The following is a 24,164-nucleotide window of genomic DNA, read 5'->3' on the forward strand; positions in this document are numbered from 1 at the left end:
CTTCCTTCCTTCCTTCCTTCCTTCCTTCCTTCCTTCCTTCCGACTTCTTAACGAGATGTGCCTTCTGTTTTTTGTGTTTTGCAGAAGTGACAGACATGTCATCTCTGGTGGTGAACATGGCAGTGGATCAGACAACCCTACAGGAGGGAGAAGAGCTGCTGCTGTCCTGCAGCATCGACACTCAGAACCTGGAGGAACGGTTCTTCTCTGTAGCGTGGCTCTGGGAGGGCATCGAGCTGGCCCGCATCGGCCCCACTGGTATTCTGACTGTGCCGCCTGAGTACAGCCATCGAGAAAAAGAAGGGGAGCTGAGGGCCATGCGGGTTGAGAACAGAAAATATACGCTCATATTAAAGCCAGTCCGAACCGCAGACCAGGGAAAGTTTATCTGCAGAGCGTGGCTGGAAGAGAGAGGCAGTGATGGAAGTTTTACTAAGGGAACAATCCAGGAGTCCAGCCCCCAGCTGATTAAAATTTCAGCAGCAGGTTTGTTGAATTGATCCCATACTGATTTATATCTTCAAATCTCTGACCAATAAGACTATGAAAAGTCATCTGCTGCCATTTGTCCACAGAAAGTGAGCTGTCAGTGGTGATGCAAGATGCAACAGTACTGATTACCGAAAGTGAAAAGTTGAGGCTTGTCTGTAAAGTGGGTGGATTCAAGGATCAGCTCTCTGTCACCTGGCAACGCAAGCCCAAACTCCAAACAGCCTTGCTCACTGACGTCATCAGTCTAAGTCAGGATGGCGTAATGGAGACGGGAGCAGATTTCATGAGCCGTAAAGTGAGCGGGATGCGTCCAGCAGCCGACAGCTTCATCCTGGAGCTTGATGAAGTCACGCCCTCAGACTCAGGTGTTTACCAGTGCACCGTGACGGAAAGGACAAGCAATGGCAAGATTTACAGTCAGTCACAATCTGCCAATGTGACCGTGAAATCTATCGGTAAGTTTTTGTTTAGACAAGTTTATTTCCAGTTACAACTCTTGAAATGTACTTTTTAAAAAAAAATCTTATGAAGAGATTTGATTATTGTTTAGAAAATTTAAAGTTCTGCCCTTGTTCTTTTAATGATACTTTCCAAGAAAGAAAAGCAAAAGATTCAGATCTGCTCTGAATTTGATTTTAATCAAAATGTTCAGCTCTTCTGAAGAGGGTGTCATAAAAAAATAAAAAAAAAACTTGAATATGGCGGTTCATGCTAACGCAGTTTTATTAACACGGCATAGTTCAATCAGGTCATCTGGATGGTTTCTTTTTTATTTTGGTTGAGACGTTTTGTCTTTCATCCAAAGGACTTCATCAGTCCGAGGAGCCACAACAAACTCAGTTCCACAAGCAGCACACTCACATAGTGGACCAACCAGTTTGCTGGCGATAAGTTGGTTTCTGGGGCCCGCCCTCTCCCCCTTCAACTCCTCTGAGGCAGCCATATCCTCAGCCTCTTTGATGTTTTGAACCACTCTGGCTATGGCTGCCTCAGACGAGTCAACAGGGGAGAAGGCGGGCCCCAGAAACCATCTTATCACGAGCAACCTGGTTCACCCACTATGTGAGTGTGCTGCTTGTGGGTCTGAGTTTGTTGTGTGTCCTCGGCCTGATGAAGTCCTTTGGTTGAAGGACAGAATGTCTAAAAATAAATAAATAAATACATAAATAACTGTCCAAATGACCTGAGTGAATGTTGTTGGATATTTTTACCTGGATTATTGAGCATGAACTTTAATCCTGTTTTAAAAACACTTACACCAGTGTCTCTTTTACATTGTGTGGTTATTGTTATAGCCTAGTGGTGGCCAACAAGGGTGGGGCCAATGTGGTGACCTGAAGGGGCACGGGACCCTCCTACAATCAGATTTGCCCCATGTACAACCACAGTTTGAAGACAATCAAATTTCATTTATTTTTAAACTTTATAAACTGCTGTTTACATAGATAATGTTCACATTTACTACTGCAAATGAATGCAACACACTGTTCACTAAAAAAACAATTAAAAGTTTATGCACCTCCAGTGTATTTGAATAGTTATGAGAGAACTAAAGGTCACACTAAAGTATGAGAGAAGTGACATTTAATTATGAAAGTAAATAAAATGAAGTTTTATTTTCAACACCAATGATTTATTATCATTTGTAAGCTAAGGGCAGAAAATACCTGTGGTGACATGAAGAAGGTTACAAACAGCTGAACTTTAGGCTACCTGCAGTCACAACGTGTCAGCGTTGACATGCCAATACTCATTTTACTTTAATCTAAATGTTCTGCACTGTTTCTGCAACATTATTATAACTTTTTTTATACTAATGCACCATTATTACATCATGATCTTTCTGTTGTTTACATGCTACAACCTCTTTTCCATTGGTGCCGCAGCTGGGCCCCTCATATTTATTATACCATAGCAAAAAAAAAAAAAAAAAAAAACCATGAATAAATAAATAATATATATATTCTTTCAGATCTGTCCCAAACTATGACAGACGTGTCAGTAAGAAAAAATACTTATTATGGTCTGTTTATTTTGGTATTGTTTGATTACCTTATATATATTTTAAACTTTTTGTGATGCAAGACGTAGTTTAGACATCGTGTCTACACAAAAAGGAAGTTATTCACCAACAAGGAACTCATTTTACACAACATGAAGTCTTGTTTACAGGCAAAGATTCTTCTCCTAACTTCTGTTGAAATCTAAAATGATATGTAGAATAATATTATAAAAATAAATAAATACATTTTATATATATATATATATAATTCCCTGAAGGAATGCATGTTGAGCACTACATTGCACGCCAAGGTTTTAAATAAAGGCCTTGCACAATTCGTTTGTACTCAGAGAATTTGTTGGGGAACAGTCTCAGCTACTACTATACCAAATGTGAATTAAATATCTATATGAAGTGCTGACTCATAACCATTTATGTTTTTCCTCCACTCAATTCGATGTGTCAGCCTTTTTGAATCCATTTGATTTGAAAAGTTAATCAGCTATGGTTGTACATCCAACAATTACTTTCAGGGAGTTTTATTACTTAATGTCCTTGTTCATCATGAGATATTTTAACAGAGAAACACAAAAACGAATTAAATTACATCATCCCTGTTTCCTTTCTTACCTCATGACTGTTTTGAATGTGTGTCCCAGAATCACTGGTGAAACTGTCTCTGAAAACTCGCTACAGCAGAGTGACAGTGGGAGATACGGTGGAGTTGATGTGCAAGGTCACGAGGCTGCACGTGCCCGCCATTTTCAGCTGGATCAAGCAAAATGAAGACTCCAGCCTGAACACCATTGTGACACTGTCTTCTGACGGTCCCATCAGCTGGTCTGGAGATCAGCATCATTACCAGGTTCAAGTAGAAAAGCAAGAAAAGGCAGTCATGTACTACCTGAACATCGTTGGTGCCAGCCACCGGGAGGCTGGGAGGTATCAGTGCGTGATGTCTGTCTTTTTGGAGAGCAAATACAAGAAGCTACCCCCATCTAACTCCCTGATGGTCGTCGTGCAGAACCCAGGTATTCAGAAAAAAAAGTACAATTATTTTGCTTTTTTCGTATAATACAATTTATTGACAGTTTTTCTCTCCTTCTTCTAGTGAGCAATCTAGTCCTAACTTCCAGCCCTAAAATTACACAAACTGTCAACACTGACATTCAAATGAACTGTGCCGTTTCTTCAAAACCACTTTATTCCTGTTTCTATGCTGTCACCTGGCTGCACCGACAGGATGCGGTTAATACGACCATTTTAAGCTCTGATCAGAACGCTGTTGTGAAATTTGAGCCGCACGTGGAACAGAAAGACAGGCATCGAATCAGCATGTGGCGCAAAAGTACGTCCAATTTTGAGTTGACTATTCGGCAAGCTCGACTCTCAGACAGAGGTGTGTATGAATGCAGAGTGGTGGAGTGGCTTCAAGATCCTCGTGGAGATTGGTATGCACTTCCAGCAAAGTCTGCAATTACAAAGTTGGACATTTCTGAGCCTGGTAGGTTCCCCCCCCCCCCACACACACACACTTAAAACTTATTCACAAAATGGTTTAATTAATGCAACTTGTTCGATTGCCCAAACACTATTTAAAAATAACCAAACAATGTAATTTTTGGTCTTAATCCTCTTTTCTTGTTTTGTAGCCAACGATCTTATTTTAGATAAGAAAAAGCAGCAGGTCATGACCAATGAGGGAGACGAAGTAAAGCTCAGGTGCAACATCAGTTCAGATGCATCTGCCCTTTCCTACAAAGTTTCATGGTTCTATGCTTCCCCCACTTCCCTGAGCATGAATTATTCTCTGGTGGAGCTGGATCACACCGGGCTGCTGACTTACCCATCGAACCAGGCGCTCAGTGGCCTGCAGAGTCGGCTTCGTCTCTCCAGACCCGCTCAGAACGACTTCTACCTCGGGATTCAAAGGGCCCATAAAGCAGACAGTGGGATCTATTGGTGCCAGGTGGAGCAGTACCAGCTGGATAGTGATGGTCAATGGAAGCAAAAAGCCTCAAAAACGTCTGGCTCCATTACACTCACTGTAAATGTCACAGGTAGGGTTGCATATTTTACAAGTGTCTTTCACAGTTTAGCAAGTGGTGATGCTAGAGGGAGAAATATTCCATTTTATGCTCATCTTGCTGTGTTTTAGAAACATGTAAACAAAAGTTCAGCCTTTATTTTAACAGACTCTGCTTTTACACATAAACATGAAAAAAAAAAGTCCAAATCCTGAGAAGTAGTTTTGAAAAGATTAAAAATGTGTAGATTTAGCTGAGTACCCACTCATCTGTTATATAACAACCAATATCCATCCATCCATCCATCCATCCATCCATCCATCCATCCATCCATCATCTTTACCCGCTTCTTCCTTTTCGGGTCACGGGGGTCACTGGTGCCCACTGGTGCCCACTGGTGCCCATGTCCATCAGTCACTGTGTGAGAGGCGGGGGACACCCTGGACAGTTCTCCAGTCCATCGCAGGGACACATAGAGATAAATGAGACAAACAACCATTCACTCTCTCACTCACACATAGGGACAATTTAGAGTTACCAGTCAGACTAACATGAAGGTTTCACCTGCTTCGGATGTTATCACCCATTAAATAGTCAGACTGTCCCTCCTGAGCGCATCCTATGTGGATGATAACAACGAATAATGACCATTTAATGGGTAATGTTATCCAAAGCCCCTGCATGTTTTTGGTCTGTGGGAGGAAGCCGGAGTACTCGGAGAAAACCCACGCATGCACGGAGAGAACATGCAAACTCCACCCAGAAAGGTCCCCGGCTGGAATTTGATCCAGTACAACCTGCTCGCTGAGAGGCAGCAGCTCTACCAACTGCGCCACCGTGCTGCTCAATCAATCTCCTAATAATGTTATAAATAAATAAAGTGCTATGTGTTGTCATCATTGTATGTTCCCATACAAATACGAAATTGGCTCTTTGCATTTAACCCATCGCACCTGGGATACACCCAGGTGGAGCAGTGGGCAGCTATGTATGCACCCAGGTAGCAATTCGGGATTAGGTGTCCTGCTCAGAGAGACCACGACATGTGCAATGACCGGGGATCGAACCTGTTCAGGCTCTTATTCAAGCAACAACTGACAAAACAACCAGAAAGTTTTTTTTTTTCTCACAAGTTTTGTCCAATCAAGCGCCTGCAATCTACTGAAAATGAGCCTGTTTTGTTTTGACCCACCAGTTGAGAGTTATTGTTTTCACCCGTGCACATTATTTTGTTGCCCCCATCAAACCACATTGTACTAGGATCAAGATAGACTAGTCGACTAGTCGATTCTAGGACATCTCGCAAGTTTTTATATTTCACGTCGACTAGTCGCAGATACACACACACACACATTCCCAGCCCTATTCCACCCAGTCCACATGGTGGATTAAATAAAATAAAACTAAGAAGAGTGGGGTGGATGGTGGACTCCATCACCACCCACCCCGCTGTTCTTAGCCTTGTTTTATACGTGCCACACATCTTTCACTTTTGCAGCTTATTAATAATAGTTTTGGTTTTCCTGTGACTTATTTGCAGTATGATAGAAGCATAAATACAAAGTATATCCCAGATGTTTTGTTGTTATTTTTTTTTTTGTAACTAATAAATGTCGTTTATTAGCAATTTTTAGTTTTTTGCAAATATGATATAGCTTTTTGAGTTCCTATGACGCCATAGACTTGTCAATGTCGACTTTTATCATGTTAAAGTCAATTTTTTAAAATATGTAGTCATTCAACCCATACATTGTACCAACCTCAACAGCTGCCCCTATATTTTTACAGTTAAATTCACTACATTACGCAGGGGAAGGCAAGATGGTGCAGTGGTTAGCATGTTGCCTCACATCACAAAGGTCGTAGGTTCACCTGGCTTTCTGTGTAAACGCATGTTCCTCACACATGTGGATTTTCTCCAGGTACTCTGATTTAGTTATATAGACCAAAAACATGCATGTGAGGTTAACTGTTTACTGTAAATTGTCTCCAGGTGTGAGTGAGAGAGAGAATGGTTGTTTGTCTTGTGGCTCTGTGATGGACATGGAACCAGTCTATGGTGGACCCCTCTTCTCATGTTGACTGGTGGAGATAGACACCAGCTCCCCTGAAAGCTGGAAAGAAAATGGATGGATAGATTGACAGATACTCTTTTAATTTGGACCAGTTTTTAATCATATTTCTCTAGTGTTCTGGGTGTTTTCCATCTCCACAGGCGTCATCATTCAGCTCTAGTATATTATTGGAAAGTAAACCATCATTTGAGAAAATTTGTTAATCTGATATAACCTTTAGGAATAAGATGAACTTCACACAGCTAACTTGTGAGCCTAGCTGCAAGGGAACTGAGAACTCATGGAAATATTTTGAGAAAGTTTAAAATCTCCCTCACCTGTGTTCTTTGACAAGTAGTCCAACAGCCACAGCCCAGTTACTCATGGTAATCTGATTTTATCCCCATCAGTACACACTTTCACACTGATCAAAGGGATTCTTTTGAAATTAAGTCCTTAAGAAGGTCAAATTTTAGATCTCAGATAGTTTACTTTGGTTCAAAATTCACTTTAACCTCTTTTCATCCTTTTTTCTAAATATGGTCTCTTCTGGCTGCTGAAAAACAAGATTACTAAACTGAAGCTTCAAACTGTTGTCTCCACACCAGTGAATGTTGTCATAATGACCTCGCCTCTCTTTTATGTGCACTTGTTCATTGACTTATTTCACTACTTACCTCCCAGTGTGCATTTGTTTGTTAGGACTTTTAAAAAAGTTTTTATTTATTTATTTTGTGTTAGTTGAGTAAGTTTTTCTACATATATAAAAATACAGTGTATAGTATGACTTAATCTCCATGAACTCATAGCTAAAAATAAATACTTTAGTAATTAGATAAGATAGACAATTTGATAATAGGGATTCACAATATTATCTGCATGGTATCGGTATCGGCCGATATTATTGATAAAGGTAAATATCGGACATCGGCCATTCCATTAAAATAATTCACAGATATTAGGGGTCACCACAGCGAACTAAGTCGCACAAAGACTTGACAGTTGTTTTTATGCCGGATGTCCTTCCTGACACAACCACAGACCAACGAGCTACCACAGCCCTCTGTGTGGAGCAGAGAGCTGCTGTGTACTACACCCAGAGGAGCAGATGGTGGGGGTTAAGGGCCCTGCTCGAGGGCCCGGAGTGGGGAGAATGAGAGTGGGGACAGATGTGGGTACCCCACCCACATTTTTGATGTTGTCAGTACTGGAGCTTGAACTGGCGATCTTCCGATCACATGCCCACCTTCTCTAACCTCTGCGCACCACTCCCATATATATGTATATATATTTACATATAGTGTTACATCATTTTCAGCCCCTTTTTGGCATCTATATTTCATAGCAGGCCAAATTGACAGTGACCATGCAGAATAATGTAGTATTTTAATTCCACAGCAGAGAAAGCTATGTAGTTTCTGTAAGTAAGTCTAGGGAAAAAATATTGGTATTGGTTATCGGCCAAATAAATGTTAACATTATGGCATATCGGATATTGGCCAAAAATCCAATTTCGTGCATCCCTATTTGATAATAATCTTTTGCAGATTGTGCATTTCCTGTTGCACGCTTGCATCTTTCAGGAACTGTGTTGTGTTCTTCAAACCACAGCTGTTTCTCAGTAATGTGACTTCTGCTATTGTTACCTTTAGTGTCTGCAACACTTTTCTCATACTATCACTTCTCTATAATGATTATAGTGATGTAGTATATTTGTTTTATTTATTTATTTATTTTTTTATCTCTGCACTTCTCCACAGGTGCAAATCTATCTGTTGAAGTCGCAGAAGGGCAGATAAACATAAGTAATACTAAGAGCTTTGAAATTCCCTGTCACATTACCCAACGATCCAGCGATGAAGCCCAGTACCAGGTCTCGTGGTTTTGGCAGAAAGATGCAGAAGCCAAGCGTCCCATATTCACAGCTTTCCGAAATTCCACTTTACAAGCAGGCGATAGGAAGGGTGCACTGAGATTCGATCGCCCTCTGCAGAACAACTTCACCCTGACGGTTTTGGAGCCTGATCCTGACGACAGTGGCCTATATTTCTGTGAGGTAGAGGAGTGGCTTTATTCGCTCAGCCTTGGGTGGAGAAATGTTGCCACGAAGAAGTCAGGAAACTTAAACGTTACTGTTCACACAGACGGTACGCACCTGTCATTGTGGAACAACTGACTCAGTTCTTAATCTTTGATGCTGAAGTCTGTTTTTCTGTTTTTATGCAGGAAGCAGTGAAGCTGTGGCTGACCACATGTCTGATTTATTTCCTGTGGTGTTTGCGGTTACTGTCATCGTCTTGCTCGTAGTCATATTGATTCTGGCCCTGAAGATGTGCAAGAACAAGAACTCTGCAGGAAACAAGTCAGGTCTGTCTCTTTGGGCCGAACAGCACCCTCTGAACGACAAAAGTACATAATTCTCAACATCAGAACTGAAATGACTGGAACAAACATGGAACATTTCTTAAGTATGTATAAATGAAGTTTAAATAGTACTACTGTACATAATTTTAGTATGAACTGTTTTTTTTAACTAAAGCTGTTCTGGGAACAGTTTATTTTTATGAAACATTGAAGTGTTAAAATTAAACAAGCACATCCCATTTTGCAGCTAAATAAATTTGCGTAATCTCCATATTTTCTGTCTGTAGCAGGAAGCTAATTAACTTTACATTAAAAATATTCTCCAAATAACAATGATTATGTTTTATATAAAGAAACGTTAATGCTTGAGAAGCCGCTTAAAATGTGAAATGCGTTAATATGCAAATATTTTTATTTTATAGCACAAAGAATAAATCAGGAAGTGCCCTGCGGTTTTGCACAAGACGGCTGTCTGTTCTGCAAATGTGCAAAAGTTGTGCTTGTGTCACGTTCTCGTCAAGGTTGTTTTTTTTTCTTTTTTTTTAAAGATGCACACGTAGATTTAGTGAAAACGTGCCTCGTTCGTGCTGTCATTTTCAGGACCGATGTCTGTAACATTTCTTAAGTCACAGGATTCTGTTTAGTTTTGTTGGTGAAACGTGTTGTTTTTTTCTCTGTGTAATCTGCACAACTACACAATATCTGTGAAATGTAGTGTGAGTTTTAACAGCTGTTTTAATGAGCTGTAGAGACGTTTCGCATCCTAAAAATATAAACTGGTGGAAAAGTGGAGCGAGACTGCACAATCTCATAAAGGAGAAATAAATAAAATATGAAATATTGGTGAAATATGGGTTCAAAACTCAAGCCATTGCTTAAAAGTATTGTATTTAGAAACTCAATTTGCATAAAATGTTCATTCTTAAGGTTGTTTTTTATGAAGTGAATCTCTGTCCCGATACAAACTGAATGTATCTGCTTATAAATAAACAAGTTTCTTAAAATTGCTTGATAATAAGTCAAATTTAAGCAGAAAGTACTTCCTTTCTTGTCTTCATTTCACCCAACATCAGCCCCATCACTGTTTCGCATCTTGTCCGAGTCACAGTAAACATCTCCTTATATTTTAGCAGCGAGTGTGGGTTCAGTTTTAAAGTAGAAAGACTCGATGGTCGGCTCTAAAGGTAAAATTCACAGTGTTTATTTATTTATTTATTTTTTACGCGAGATGCAAAAGCGTACCCAGAGCAGTCTGTCGTCTTCTCAGCCTCAAACGAAGATGCTGGGCAGACTTTGTTCCTGAATTATCGGAGCCCCTCACAGTCTGGTGGACTGGATCCTTCTTAACGTTCCTGTAACTCCAATTTATTGTGTTTCCATGGCAATACTCGTCTGAGTAAATAAAGGAAGGCTATATTTGGAAGGCAAATCAATGTGTGCAGCAAAGGTATTATATTACAGAGGACTGGTGTCGGCTTATTTATAAAAGTTTTAGCATTAAATCAATAAATATGATTTTTTTGTGAGGGTGTTGTGTAAAGATTATATTATAGTTATACTTCACTTATATATACACTGTACTTATTGTACACTTCACTCATTATAGCTGGAAGATTAGAACAGTGATAGATTTTTGAATAATCTCAGTTTAGAGATAGAGTTTAACTTTGACTGGATTGATAATCCAATGGTGACGTACCGTGAACAATTTGAGATTATTTTATTGCTCTTTGCTCAGACTAGCCATTAGCTCGTCAATTAGGTCAGAGTTAAACATTTTTTTCCAACAAATTGAGATTCTTCAAAGAGCCATCTCCAACTTTACATCATTGTTTATCATCTTTATCCAGATTTCCACTTTGAAACTTCTAGACATATTAAACAGTTTTGTCTTTTTGTCAGTGCAGTGCTGCCGAGTGAAGTTTTATCATAAAAAAAAATTGGGTTTACAAAGAAATATTAATAATAAATCTGTTATCTGGACCCACGGGTGTTTGTTGTTTGTTGCTTGATACGATGAGCTGGTTATCTCTGCGCCTGTGATTTCAGTTCCAGATCTGATTGGAAACAAAGTTTGACTCTGGCTCTTTTTTTTTGGGTTTGTTTTCAAACTGAGTTTGGTTTTGATCGTGAGAGGCGGATTGTGTTCTTGTGCTATCGTGGGAAAATACAAGCCTGAACTTCTGACTTCTTTTGTATGCACAATCAAGACGGAGGCTTTAATTTGCTTACAAAACATATGCTTTGGGCCTCTTCTTCTACACAAGTACAATGTTGCTTTATAAAACTTTATAAGTTATTATCATTAAAGCAATTATTAACACACACACACACGAGTAAACACCACCATCAAGGAAACGAAAGTGAAGTGCGTTTCTTGAAGCACGTTTGTTGGCTTTAGAAGCTGCCGTGCTGACTCGCCTGAATTCCACTGTTAATCCTGTTTTATTACGTTGCGCCTTCAGGGGCACCTTGACTTTTCTTCATGCGCCACCATGTGGAAAATGTACTTTCTTTAAAGCTCCATGTAACAACAAGACAGGCTGACGTACACGTTGGTGCAGATATTTGTAATATCCAGGTCAGACCTTCTAAACCATGCTGCACATCACTTGATTTGGTAGAGCTTAGAGTGTGTGTTGAGTATGACCCTCTGGTACTACCACACAAACCTTTAGCCCAGTAACAGTTCATTGGGTGGATTAAAGCCACTTTGTGTTGGCTAACCTGTGGCAGCCATCTTGAACGGGGCTGACTTCAAAATGTAAATAACTGAAGCTGTACAACCATTGAATTTCATTTTTTCCAATTGCATTCCATTAAAACCCGTCCACTTGTTCATGAAATGTTTTGCTAATGCTACAGATAAGCAAATACTAACACATGAGCACACATTTGATGCAAATATTGAACATTTTCTTCCTAACTGTAAAAGATTTACCCAAAGAGTTACCCAATAAAGTGTTTGATGATTTGCACAAACACATTGATTACTTCAGCGATCAGTTATACCGAGTCATCTACTTCCCTTTATGAGGTGAAAATGTTGCATTCAATACCACAACCTGGAAGATGAGGCATTTTGTTATGACACATTACATAAAAGAGCTGCGAGAAACCACAAGTGATCCTCCTAAACAACGGAGCTTTTTGGTTGGATAAGATATATGTTGTTATTTGTGACAAAGTCAAGTCTTACACACAACTAATCACTCACACACGCACATACACAGCATGAATGATCAAAATGAGTCACGAGACTCTTCTGAATAAAAAGATACTGTAATGTCCTTTGGCAGAGCCACAGGGAAGAGTCAAGCTGTGATCTGTTGATGCTCCGTAACGTTCCTGAAGTCTTCTCAGAGGTTCTGCCTCCTCTCCCCTCAGCTCACACTCCTTCTCCTCTCTGCACGTTTGTCTCACTTCTTTTCTCAAGAGGGCACAGCTTTCTGATCCCTGTCCTTTCTTCTGGCTCCCTGCCATTTGTCAACACAAGAGGGAGCCATTGTCATCCAAAATGGCAGATAGTTCCCATGGAAAAGATTGTCATGTGCTTATTAATGCAGCCATGAAACTTTTCAGTTAAGTGTTCCCTGAACACATGCTGTGATGAGATCTTTTGTTGGTGAGCTGAGCTTAGAAGACAAACGTTTGCTCAGTGTGTCTGAGAGGGAAAATGTAGAAATGTGCTAAATGTTGAATATGGATTCTATTTTTTTTTTCAGTCATAAATTAATCATTCATTCAGTCATGAACGAACGTTAAAATGTAAAAAAAAAAGAACACTGAAGACCGGGTCTGGTTGTAACATGGGGAGAGTTGTAACACCACCAAGTCCACCAGTCATGGATAAGATAAGAGTCATATGATCATTCCAGTGTTTACCCAATTCCTCCCTGATCTCACATGGTGATTGCCAAGCTTTGAAACAAACGCATGCAGATTCTATAAAGAAAAAAAATGATTTTGAGGTAAGAAAGTACATTTTTGAACCAAGACTATATTTTGTTTAGTACTTATACTATTGCAGATAAAACCATATGAACTATGTTACATTGAATTGTAGTTTCTCAGGCAAAATGTGATGCGTTTTCCCCCTGCTAATTTCAAACCACTATGCTAATACAGTATACGACTGTTTGAACTAAAGGATGGATAGTGAGTGAGCGAGCAGCGTGTTTCTTTAAGAAAAATGGGAGGGAGGCCCCTTGAAGTGACAGGGGTTGTCTCTCATTCCTTTTTTTTCAGTTTTCAAAACGGTGGCTGCTCGGTGTGGTTTGAGCTCTTTAGCATAGCATTTTTCACACAAAGCAATTAATTTAAAAATCAGTAAACAAGTTCTCAGTTTCTTTTTGCAGAGAAAAACAACTTTTTACGCAAAAGCACGGGTTTCAACAGTGAATTTTGGAGCTTCAACAAGACGGAGGTGTTTTCCCCGAGGTCGGTCTGTTAGCTTAGCTTGCAGCTTAGCTTCTCAGCTTAGCTGCTTTTAACAATCCAAAAATGCGATTTTAGATGGTTAAATGGATTTTAAAGAGAAAAGAGAGAAAAGGGAAAGGCCAAGTTGAGTCTTTTGTCATCCAGTGTCTTCAGCAGAAAGCAAGACACGAAGAAACAATAAAGCCGATAAATGAAAATGAGGTCGATCATTTTAATTTATCGTGCGATTAATTGATTTATTGTTTATTGCAACAGGGCTACATACAACTAAGAAAACTTACTTGATTTTATTAATTTTACAAAATGCCTAGGCAGTGGAAAAGAAAAACAGACAGAGATGTGCCTGCAAATGTTTAAAAAATATATATGCTTGGATGAAAATGAATCCTGCCAAGACGATGACAATATATCATATATTATATGATATTCCAAGTGTTGGTGTGATAGTTCATGATGCTGATCCCTAACATTTATGCTAAACATTAAATAATTGCACAATGCTTATGTTTAATCTTTGACTTTAAATACTGGAATCAACTTTGTTAACAAAACATTTCATGAACCAGTGGGTAATTGTAATGAAACATTCAAAATAATAATCACTGGATTTATATGATAATTTTTGTAATCAATTCAAGCCAAGATGGCCACCACAGCCTAAGAGAAAATACAAAAATGGCAAAAAATGTATTGGTTGGTTGTCTGAGCACAGGCAGCAGGAAACAAGTCGGCTGATAAAAATCCAAAAACAAGTAATTTATTAAATGATAACTAAATCAATTAAACCAAACAAACTAGATGCCTCCAAAATAGAATTGTTTATATTTTAGTGTTTTCCTGTTTGTAAAAAATGTCACTTTTAATGAAAGCAGCATTTCAGAGCAAATATATATCTGTTCCTACAAACAGAGTATTTCTTCATTAATCCTGCTCCAACACAACACAAACGCACCGACACACAAACTGCTCACCAAAACTGTTCGGAGCTGTCTGCCTTTAGTTGTCGAGGCCTGATTGTTATCCCCAGACACCGGGCTGCCTGGTTGAAGGAGCCGGAGCGTCCAAAATAAAAACAGCTTTAAATGGTGCAATATGAAGTAATAGCCTGTTCTGCTCTCTGTCATGGGAGCTCTCAGTAAACTCACTTTGTTCTCTTCCATCACAGCTGTACTTTCACACTTGAACACGCACAATCTGCGTGCCTCCTGTTATGATAATGTAACTTACACATATTTTTTTATTCGTGTGCTTGTCTGTCAACATGCGCTGTTACTGAAATCTTTACTCACTTAGTTCAGAAAACAGCGAAACAGACACGTTCAGGTGTCTGTATTATGCAGCATCTATGGATTCATGTGTCAAAATAAAGGCAGTCTTTGCTCATTTCCTGTGTTTTCTATCATCATGCTGCTTCCTTTCTTGTATCGGTGAGCGGATAAATAAAGCAACAATCCTAAACTGACTCCTGATTGAGCAGATTTCTCTTTTGTCATTTCATCTCGCCTATTCTCCAGGGGCCACTCTGCTTAACAAGAGAGCCAAGATATTTCCATCCCTCTGACAAACAAGAAACTGATTTGCCGTTTTGGGATTTATTGCAACTCTCTGGAGTTGATAAAATAATAACAGCCTGTCTGTGCTTCTTTAAAAAGACTGCTGGGGCTTTTAGTGTGAGATTGTTGCCTTCCTGTGGTGCGATTCTCACAGCGACTCTTTTGTGATCCTAATTTACCACAGAACCATGCAGACATGATTAACCAAGACATCCCATTGACAGCAACATGTCTCATGTGTGAATAACGGCTGACTTATGGTAGGAGTTACTTCTCAAATCTAAATCAAGCACCTCTAAAGAGACAGAAGTGACATAAAGCCCTGAGGTGTCGGCTACAGCCCAACTTTTTAAATGACTTCTGGCCAAAGCTGTTGCTGTGAAGTCTCCAAGGTGGGAAAATGGAAAACACACTAGTTAAGCTGCTTCAACACTGTTTGTGTTGCAGTGTGATGTTATCTGATTCTGACACTGTGTCAGGGCTGCTGCAGACAAGAGGTCTCTTAGCAGAAGAGAATGTCAGCTGCTTCCAAAACAATCATTTACTGGCACCAGCAGAGGTGGTGGTGGTGGTGGTGGGGGGACAACAAATACAGCTTATCATGGAAGTCCATCAACAGAGGCCATCCAAGCCGCTGATCGGCCAAATTCTGCTTTCCCCACAAGAAATTATCTCCTCGTGCTTTTTTTTTTTTTTTTTTGCTGCCAGTTTGGCCCTGCCTGCTCAACATTGTTGCATGGATTGTCAAGAAAGACCAAACTGCCTCGAGTTCTGCTGCTGGATTTGAGAAAAATCCAAACTTTCATGTCACTCTGTCACTTCACACGACTGAACGCTTGTCTGCCTGATGCAGCTTGCAGTTGTACTCGCTGAGAAAAAAAACGATAATCACCCAGATGGAGTGGTGGAAATAAAATCCCGCTGAACATGCTGGAAGGCCAGTGATGCGTCTGGTTACAAGCAGAGAATTTGTGTTGAACAGTCTCATACAGTATCCTCTCCTGTGGTAAGTCCTGCCATCAGTCTATGCCTCCCATTTATAGAACCACTAAAATGCATTCTTCTCTGCTCTGTTGTCAATGGCAACCTATAGGAGACAGTGTTGGGCTGATACCAGTTGTTAAGACAGTGCAGGACGACATGTGGCGTTGTAGAGTCCAGTATGTGTGTCCATACAGCAGTTGCAGATGTCCAGGGGTTTTGTAGTGCTTGGTTTGGCCTGTCTTGGGCAACTAGAACCTTTACAGCATGTGCATGTACTCTCGTGTACCCATGGATTACTAAATTTAGGTCCTATTGATATCTGTACCCCTCCAATAAGTCAGACATTTGTGTAGTTCAACCAAACAACTACAATGCAACCCTGTCAGATACCTTCAAATGTTGATGCATCTTCTCCGTGTCGGTTGACCTTTGCACACTGTTTTGAGTGAATGTCCAATGTTCTGGCAACTGCCTGATAACACGATTGCTTGTTATGCCAACCTCTTGGTCCTCTGGTCCCCATTCAGAAAGCCAGCTCGTCATAAATCAAACCATTTACACACTCATCACTGGTCTGCATGTTTACTAAATTACACCGCATTCGTTCTGAGTGCTCAGTTTAGACATAAACACACACATTTCACAGCAGAAATGTGTGTCCTGCTTCCAGTTCTGTATCCGTTTATTTCAAGCCATGCAATCACAATGAGAGAAATCCAGAAGTTAAATGAAAGAATTGAAAACTTTCAGTTTCTTTTTTTGCTTTAAGGCACTCTTTTCCAGTTTCTGTGGATTACTGTATTTGCCCGTGTCGCTAAATTATGCAGGGAAAGACTAAGAGATGACACAAACCTGCTCGGAGGCAGATCCATCCAACAAACAGAGCCAATCTGGGTGTGTTTGCTGATTTCTTTAAATCAGACCTGGACATTTGAATAGCTGTGCAACGCCTTCAAGGCTTCTCCATCCCAACTGGAGGGAGATTATGGTGTGTTCACTGGCACAAACGTTTTAGCTCTCCTAACTGGTGTTGTGTGCGTCTGTCAATCTCTCCACATTTGTCTGAGCAACTCATTCATGCCACAAAGCCAGTTCTGATGGCCGCATCACCTCAGGATACAGTGGTTGATGTCTTCATTAGCAGTAGTGTAGTTTCTGCTTCCCTTCATCCCTCTTCCTCCTCCTCCTCCTACAAAGTCACCAGCAATGATGCTTCGCTGCGCCCATCAGCCTCGCTCTGCGTGTGAGGCGCCATCCCAACTGCTGAAACACTAACTCATGTTGCTAATTAGCTGACAAATACTCCACACTTCCACTGAGGGGCTGGCAATTTCACAACACCAATATTTGTATAAACTTGTGCAACCGCTGACAAATGCGTAGATACACGCTCCAATTCGACACATGCTCTGATGCGTTCATTAAGCTGCATTCATCAACAGCAATCTGGGCTGTTTTTGATATTTCATCTGTACATCATCTGAGCAGGAGGACCTACAAACACCCTTTTTAAAATGACCCTGTGGTTGCTATGGAAACCAGAGCCTTAAGATTATTAAAGTGGGGAGAAAGTATAGTTAATATGTATTACCGGTAATCAAATATGGCTGACAGTTGTCCCAGCACTGTCCACCATCATGAAAGACTGTGTATGTGCATGTGTTCATTTGTCTCTGTTAGCAAAATTTCTCAACTGCATCATGAATTTTCATGAAACTTTCTTTCAATAAATAATCACTACAGTAGTTGTACTGTATATCTGCAGTTGATTAACTTTTCCTGTCAACCCAGTTAAAGATGGCTGCCATAGCTAATCGACATTAGAAAACACAATAATGGTGAAATAAGTTTTACAGGTAATAAGCTATCTGGTGTATTAGTAGATGAGAGATGTCCCTAAAAAATCTATCCCAACACTAAAAGATCGTGTAGAACCTTTGTTTAAAATGTTGACATCAACTGTTGCAGTCAACCCTGTCTATCTGTTAGCAAAATATCTCATGAACTATGAGACGGCTTATTAAGACTCTCAGAAATGAATCACTAAAGATACATCTACAGCTGATTAAATCTGGAAAATAGCTAAATTTAAGATGGCCACCGCAGATAATCAATCTTAGTAATTAGCTGTAACTCTGTCTGTCTGCCTTAAGGTCCCCACATACTTGGGCGTACTTCACTCTGCAAAGGTCCGCACGTACTCGAGGTGGACTCATCATGGACTTGAAGCAGTCATGTCTGCACAAAGATCAATTTTTATGACCACGTATGCGTACTCGCTGTTGCACAATAAACTGCCCGGCGACGGACTGTTTTGTGTGCGACACCAACCGCTCGATCAGGCCCAGCGTGTCTAATCGGGAGGGTCTGGAGATTTCCCAGTGGGCCGGTCTTATGTGTTGGCTGCAGGGTCAGCGCTCCCTGTTTATTTATTTATTTTTATTTTCAGAACATTTTATTAACAACAAAGAAACACAGAACACCATTGCTGCTGATCCTGCCTTTACCCAGGGCAGCTCTTGTTTTTTATTTTTTCCACGAATCAGATCTGCGACACGACCTGTCAATCAATCCAGCAGGCATGTCAGCAAATGACCAATAGGTGACTTCAATTTTTCCTGAAGGTAAATGCCGTTTACCTGCAGGGCTGGGCTGCAGCCCATCAGAGTGTACGCTCGAGTATGAAGTCTCAACCATCTGTGGATAGTGCGCGTGGAGACCGCGTGGCTCACCACGTACACACAGTATGCCCGAGTATGTGAGGGCCTTTAGACGAGTTGACGGGGGAGCGGGTGGGCCCCGGAGGCCATCTTATCATCCAGCTAACTGATTTTTTCCCACTCTGGGAGTGAGCTGTTTGTGGGATTCTGTTTGGCGACTCCTCAGATTGAAGAAGCTCTTCGAATGAAGGATGAAACATCTCAGCAACAAAAGAAACCGTCCAGACGACCTGACTCAACATTGTTGGATTCACACCTGGATTCATGAGCTTTGGTATAACTCTGTCAGTTTTACAGATGGTGTGGTAGTAGTTGAGACTTATTCTCATCACGTACTCTGAGCACTTTCACATCGCAGGAGCTCTGCTTGAAACTCATGACAAGATGTTGAGTGATATGTATTTTGTCAAAGAAAAGTATTTTCAAGTATTTTACTTGAAGTACAGCCAAACTAAAAGTCATTATATTCATTAAAAGCAAATGAATAACAGCTTCTTTTTTTTTTTAATTAATCGTCAGCCTGTTTCTGCTTAATTGCATCCAGAACAGATGTGGCCATTAAAGACAGAGCTCCTTTAGTTACATGATCCTTTAGTTAGATTTGCAAAAAGTTGTATTTATTCTATTTGTTGTATTGAACTGAGAATCGCAGTCTGAGTGGGAAGACTATAATCTGTAATTATTTGACATAAAGAACACTACAAATCAATCTTTCCTCTATTTAATGGTTTTCTACTCTAAGCTCACAGAGGGTAGAAAATTGCAGGTACAATGAAATTTTGAAACAATTTGAGCCTCCGGTTAGGCAGCCATCTGGGTTTAAAGAGCATGTGGGGGGTTTTGTGGTAAATTGAAATTATATTTAATGGGGTTATTGTTAAGGGTGCAGCAGCTTGACAGTTTATATATGTTTTCTGAGGCTTACTTTGCAATTCGCACTTATTTCAATGCAAAGACACATGTGTCTGAAACATACCACATTTAACAGTGGACTCTTTTTATCTAGATTACTTGTCAACCTATAAACATGCACACAAATAAGAAAAACACCACCACTATGACAACCATAAGTAATGCCTTTTTATGCTTTACAATAATAGCCATCGTTAAAGTTGCATTATTTCCTCTTTTACTGCTAAAAACTGTGTTTATCTGTTCAGGAGGTTCAAAAGGGTCAACTTCCTGGCAGCTGATCCTGCTCATTTCCTTTCTTTCTGTTCCGCTGTCAGACTGTAACACTGTCTTCTGTCTTTTTACCAGACAAAAGCAACTCAGAATTCAAAATACATCAACTTAGAGCATTCAATGAAAATTCCCAAAACAACATTCCAGAAAAAAAAAAAAAAGCTTCTAAAGTTATGATACAGTTTAACTTTATTTGTTTCTGATACCATTATTTAATTAAACTAGTTTTTCCATTGATACAGAAGGAATGCATAAAATTTTGATTACAACGGTATAAGTCAAGTGTAAAAGAGAAAATAGAAAAACAGCATGACTGAATTTAATTGAGCACACAACAAAATATAAAAAAGCAAAAGTAAGTTGGAAAATGACAAATTGTTGGTATTGTGTGCATATTTTAATGTCAAGAAACAAGTTTCAAAAGTTATGCGCTGAAAATCTGTTTAGAGAACTTTGTCGCCCACTTTTTTGTTCTTGTTTAATTTGTCATGTGTTCTTTTGTCTCAGTTTGGAAAGCTTCAGCTCAGGATGTCCTTGTCTTTTTTTAAGCACCATCCTGATTTTGCTGTGGGAGATCTGCATGCATCAAAGCTTGACTGACTTATTGTATTTCCTAGTTTTGTCACAGAAAAGTGGCAGGTAATTTGCTGTTCAAAGATGCAGCAGAAAACCCAACTGGAACTGATTGTTAAACTTCAGACAATCAGTTTTCTTTTGAAAGCTCAAAAGTGTCTTAATGCTGTGTAGATTATGGCAATTTCACAACTAATCCTGATCAGTTCTAATCAACAAAGCATGCAAAAGTAATTATTGTTCATTTTACTGACAGTTTCACTTCGTTATTTGCACGGCCGAACTAAAACAAATGCTATTTATCTGCAAAAAATGAAGCTTTGTGAATCAAAATAAATGCTTAGCTTGGAGCTGAATTGAGCCAAAGTGAAACTGAAGAAATGCATTAAATACTTTAATAAGATAAATATTTCCCCAGCTTTCAGTAATCTGTTTACAGCAGAGATAGTCAGATTCGAACCCAGCAAACATGAAAGGCTTAAAGTCAGCAAATCTCAAGCAGTGGATAGTCCCACAGCACGCTTGTCATGCTTAGCCTCACCACTTCATGTGAAAACATGCCAGTTTAAATGAACATGTGGATTTAAATCTCTGTTTGCGACCACTTAACAGCAGATGCTGGCCTTTAGGGCTGAACAAAAGACTTTACGATGATAATTGTATATTTTATATAACCCTGTGCCTCTATTAGAGCTCAAGAAAACCACACTGCTCTTAAAACAAACTGCTGAAAGCTGTGATGCAGGTTTTACTGTAAGAGAACTTGCAAGCCTTTCATCCTGTGCATCTCTGTGCCACAGCAGGCCCATTAGGCATCATGATGCAGTGTGCAGTAATTGGTATTTCTGTTGGTAAGCAGCTTCCTGCCAGAACTGAGCATCACGCTGTGTTTGAGACTGATATCAGAGCTGCAAAGAACTCAGGACAGAACCTTTACACCGAGAGACACATCACTCAGATATAGAAAAAGGGAGAAAATCCCAATCCAATCATGCATTTTGTTGGCAGAGATTTGGTTTAGTTCGTGCTCCACGTGTTCCTAAGGAAGCCCCTCTGTATGTCGATGAAACAAATATCCGTCTCCTGAATGGATCATGGTTGCTTCTTGCCACAAGCGATGAAATGAACCAAACGCAGCTGAAGAGAATTTAATAAATTAGCATTATTTTGCTGCGTGTCATCAAAATGGGCTGCTAGGTTTAGGCGAATGGCAAGAGGGAGGTCGTCCCTTTGATGTGGTAATACGGTGTTTCGGTTTCTGTGTGTCAGGCGTGTTTCAACCGTGAGAGGCATTCCCAACAGCTATTACTTCAAAATCAATTAAAACTCTTTTGCTAACAGTCCTGCCTGGTTCAAAAGAAGCAAAACTAATTCCCTCCCTGAGACATATATACGCTCAGTCATTTGAAGAATGTGGACCAAGAAGAGTGGAGATACGGGGTCCTGGGGAACGGAGAGAACATGCTAGATTCATTCAACCTTTATTTATACAGGTTAGTGTCATTGAGGCGCGAGGACTCATTTACAGCAGAGACCTGATTTAGACAAAGAACACAGATGAGGTACAGACAACAATAGACAATCATATAAAAAAGCATATAAAATGAAAAGTAAATGAAATAAACTAAAACTAAACAAAAACATCTACAAAGTAAATTATAAATCAAAATGTAAAATATTAAAAACAGGAACATGTTTGCGTTGATTTTTGCCATGATCTCAGTTGTTCAAAATCACTTGGAGAGGTCAAAGTCCACAACTTCAGATCTTTTTGCAAGATATTCCAGGAAACAGGAGCGGAGTATGAGAAGGCCCTTTTGCCAAGTTCGGTCCGCACTGAGGGAACACTGCAGGTAATAATGTCCTGAGAGCGCACGCTGTAGCTGCACTCACGCAGTGACATGTAGGAGGAGATGTATGAAGGCAGTAGACCAAGAAGTGATTTAAAGATGAAAATGTACCAGTGGGAGAGTCTGCGTGAAGTTAAAGATGACCAGTTGACCAGTGAATACAGGGTGCAGTGGTGGGTACGGTAGTTACAGCCAGTTAGAGCACCATGATAGACAGCGTCTAACATTTGCAGGGTGCTTGTAGGAGCGTTCATGTAAATAATGTCACCATAGTCAATGGAAGGAAGGAAAGTTGCAGTTACAAGGTGTTTCCTAATGCTCAGAGTTAAACAGGATTTGTTTCTAAAAAAGAAACCCAATTTTAATTTCAATTTCTTTACCAAGTTTTTGACAAGAGGCTTAAAAGAGAGATGAAAATCAACCAAGAAACCCAAGTATTTGTAAGAATCAACAAACAATAGGAACACCATTTGTAGATAAGATAGAAGGAAGGACTGCTGGGACCGACTTCCTGTTTGAAAACAACATCATTTTGGTTTTGTCAGTATTTAACACAAGTTTGAGACAGAACAAATCTGACTGGATGATGTCAAATGCAGTCTCTAAAAACCTTAACTGTTCTAGCTCAGCAATAAACAACTGTATCGTCGGCATAGAAATGTAAGGATGCGTCAGGAATGATCTGACCTACATTACTTATGTTGATTGTGAAGTCAAGTCAAAGTTAAAGTCAACTTTATTGTCAAAACTGCAATATGTACAGGACATATACATGATTGAAATGTCATTGCTCTCAGACCCCTGGTGCAACAATAACCATTAAACATTAAACATTTAATAAACATTAGCATAAATGAAGAGGGTGTGTCCTAAGACTGAGCCTTGTGTTACACCATTGTTGCCAGTATGATAGCTGGAATTGAGCTTTGCTTCACATGTGTGTCATTACTATTAGAGTGAGCACATACTGCATGTATGGATCATAGACCATTAGGACCAATGCAGGCTCTTATTTCTTCTTTTGTTGCAGCAGAGACACAGTAGAGCAGTCATTTTGGCAAAGTCTTTCACATTTAGGGTTCCGATTTCTAGAAACTGAAAAATTCAAGGAAGACAATAAACTTAAAGGTAGGTGATTGATTTACAAGATGAGGCAGAGTTGATCTGGGACAAGAGGGTTTGTAAAAGACTCTGACAGCTGAGTATGAAAAACGTAGATTTTTCCAAGGGTAGTAGTTTGGATTTGCAGGATGGACTCTGCGTTTTGTTCTTCAGGTTCTTGGTTAGGATTCTACATTCTTAGAGGAACTCCAGGTAAGTTGGTCAATCAAAGGCTTAGGTAGTAGGGGAGCAGGCAGGTCAGCAGAAAGGCTGAGCTGAGAACAATTACAAGTACTTTTGTTGGTTTGATGCAGCGTGTGAAAGCTGTAACCAACACAAGGAGACAACCCAAGAGTAAATGCAGTTTCAAGAAACAGAGAAGCCCATGAGGATTCTGTAGACACAAGGAAATACAGCTTGTTTGTTCTCAAAGGTAAAGTTGCTCACATAATTTGTGAAGCACAAGGGTAGTGGGTTGAATCACTGTGAGACAATCAACGGTCCAACGAAGAGTCATGGTTTCACTCAGCCTTAAATAAGAAATCAATCAGTTGTGTTTGAAGACAGCTGAGAGCAGCTGACACCGCCCGCTCTGCACGGATGGTTAGTGGAGACAGGGTCAAAACATCAGAATCATAACAAGAACTTTCTAGTTTATGAAATATTTTAGCTAGTCATTTATTTATTATGGAAAATTAAGAAATGTTGTGATTTTCTCCATGGTTGGATGGATGGATGGATGGATGGATGGCTGGCTGGCTGGCTGGCTGGCTGGATGGTTGGATGGATGGATGGATGGATGGATGGATGGATGGATGG

General features: G+C 39.9%; 1 protein-coding gene across 1 annotated transcript in view; it reads left to right on the forward strand.

Annotated features, from left to right (window-relative positions):
• LOC119418876 (immunoglobulin superfamily member 3-like) overlaps positions 1-8,992 on the forward strand; it is a 13,130-nt gene extending 4,138 nt beyond the window's left edge. Inside the window, exons 4-10 of the mRNA XM_037686169.1 lie at positions 85-486; positions 576-947; positions 3,154-3,525; positions 3,606-3,998; positions 4,147-4,554; positions 8,336-8,722; positions 8,802-8,992. Of these exons, the coding sequence (XP_037542097.1) occupies positions 85-486; positions 576-947; positions 3,154-3,525; positions 3,606-3,998; positions 4,147-4,554; positions 8,336-8,722; positions 8,802-8,992 (2,525 nt within the window). The remainder of the gene's footprint in view (positions 1-84; positions 487-575; positions 948-3,153; positions 3,526-3,605; positions 3,999-4,146; positions 4,555-8,335; positions 8,723-8,801) is intronic.
• The last annotated feature ends 15,172 nt before the right edge of the window (positions 8,993-24,164 follow it).

Source organism: Nematolebias whitei, chromosome 13, assembly GCF_014905685.2.
Source record: "Nematolebias whitei isolate Nwh7 chromosome 13, NemWhi1, whole genome shotgun sequence".
Classification (NCBI taxonomy): Eukaryota; Metazoa; Chordata; class Actinopteri; order Cyprinodontiformes; family Rivulidae; genus Nematolebias; species Nematolebias whitei.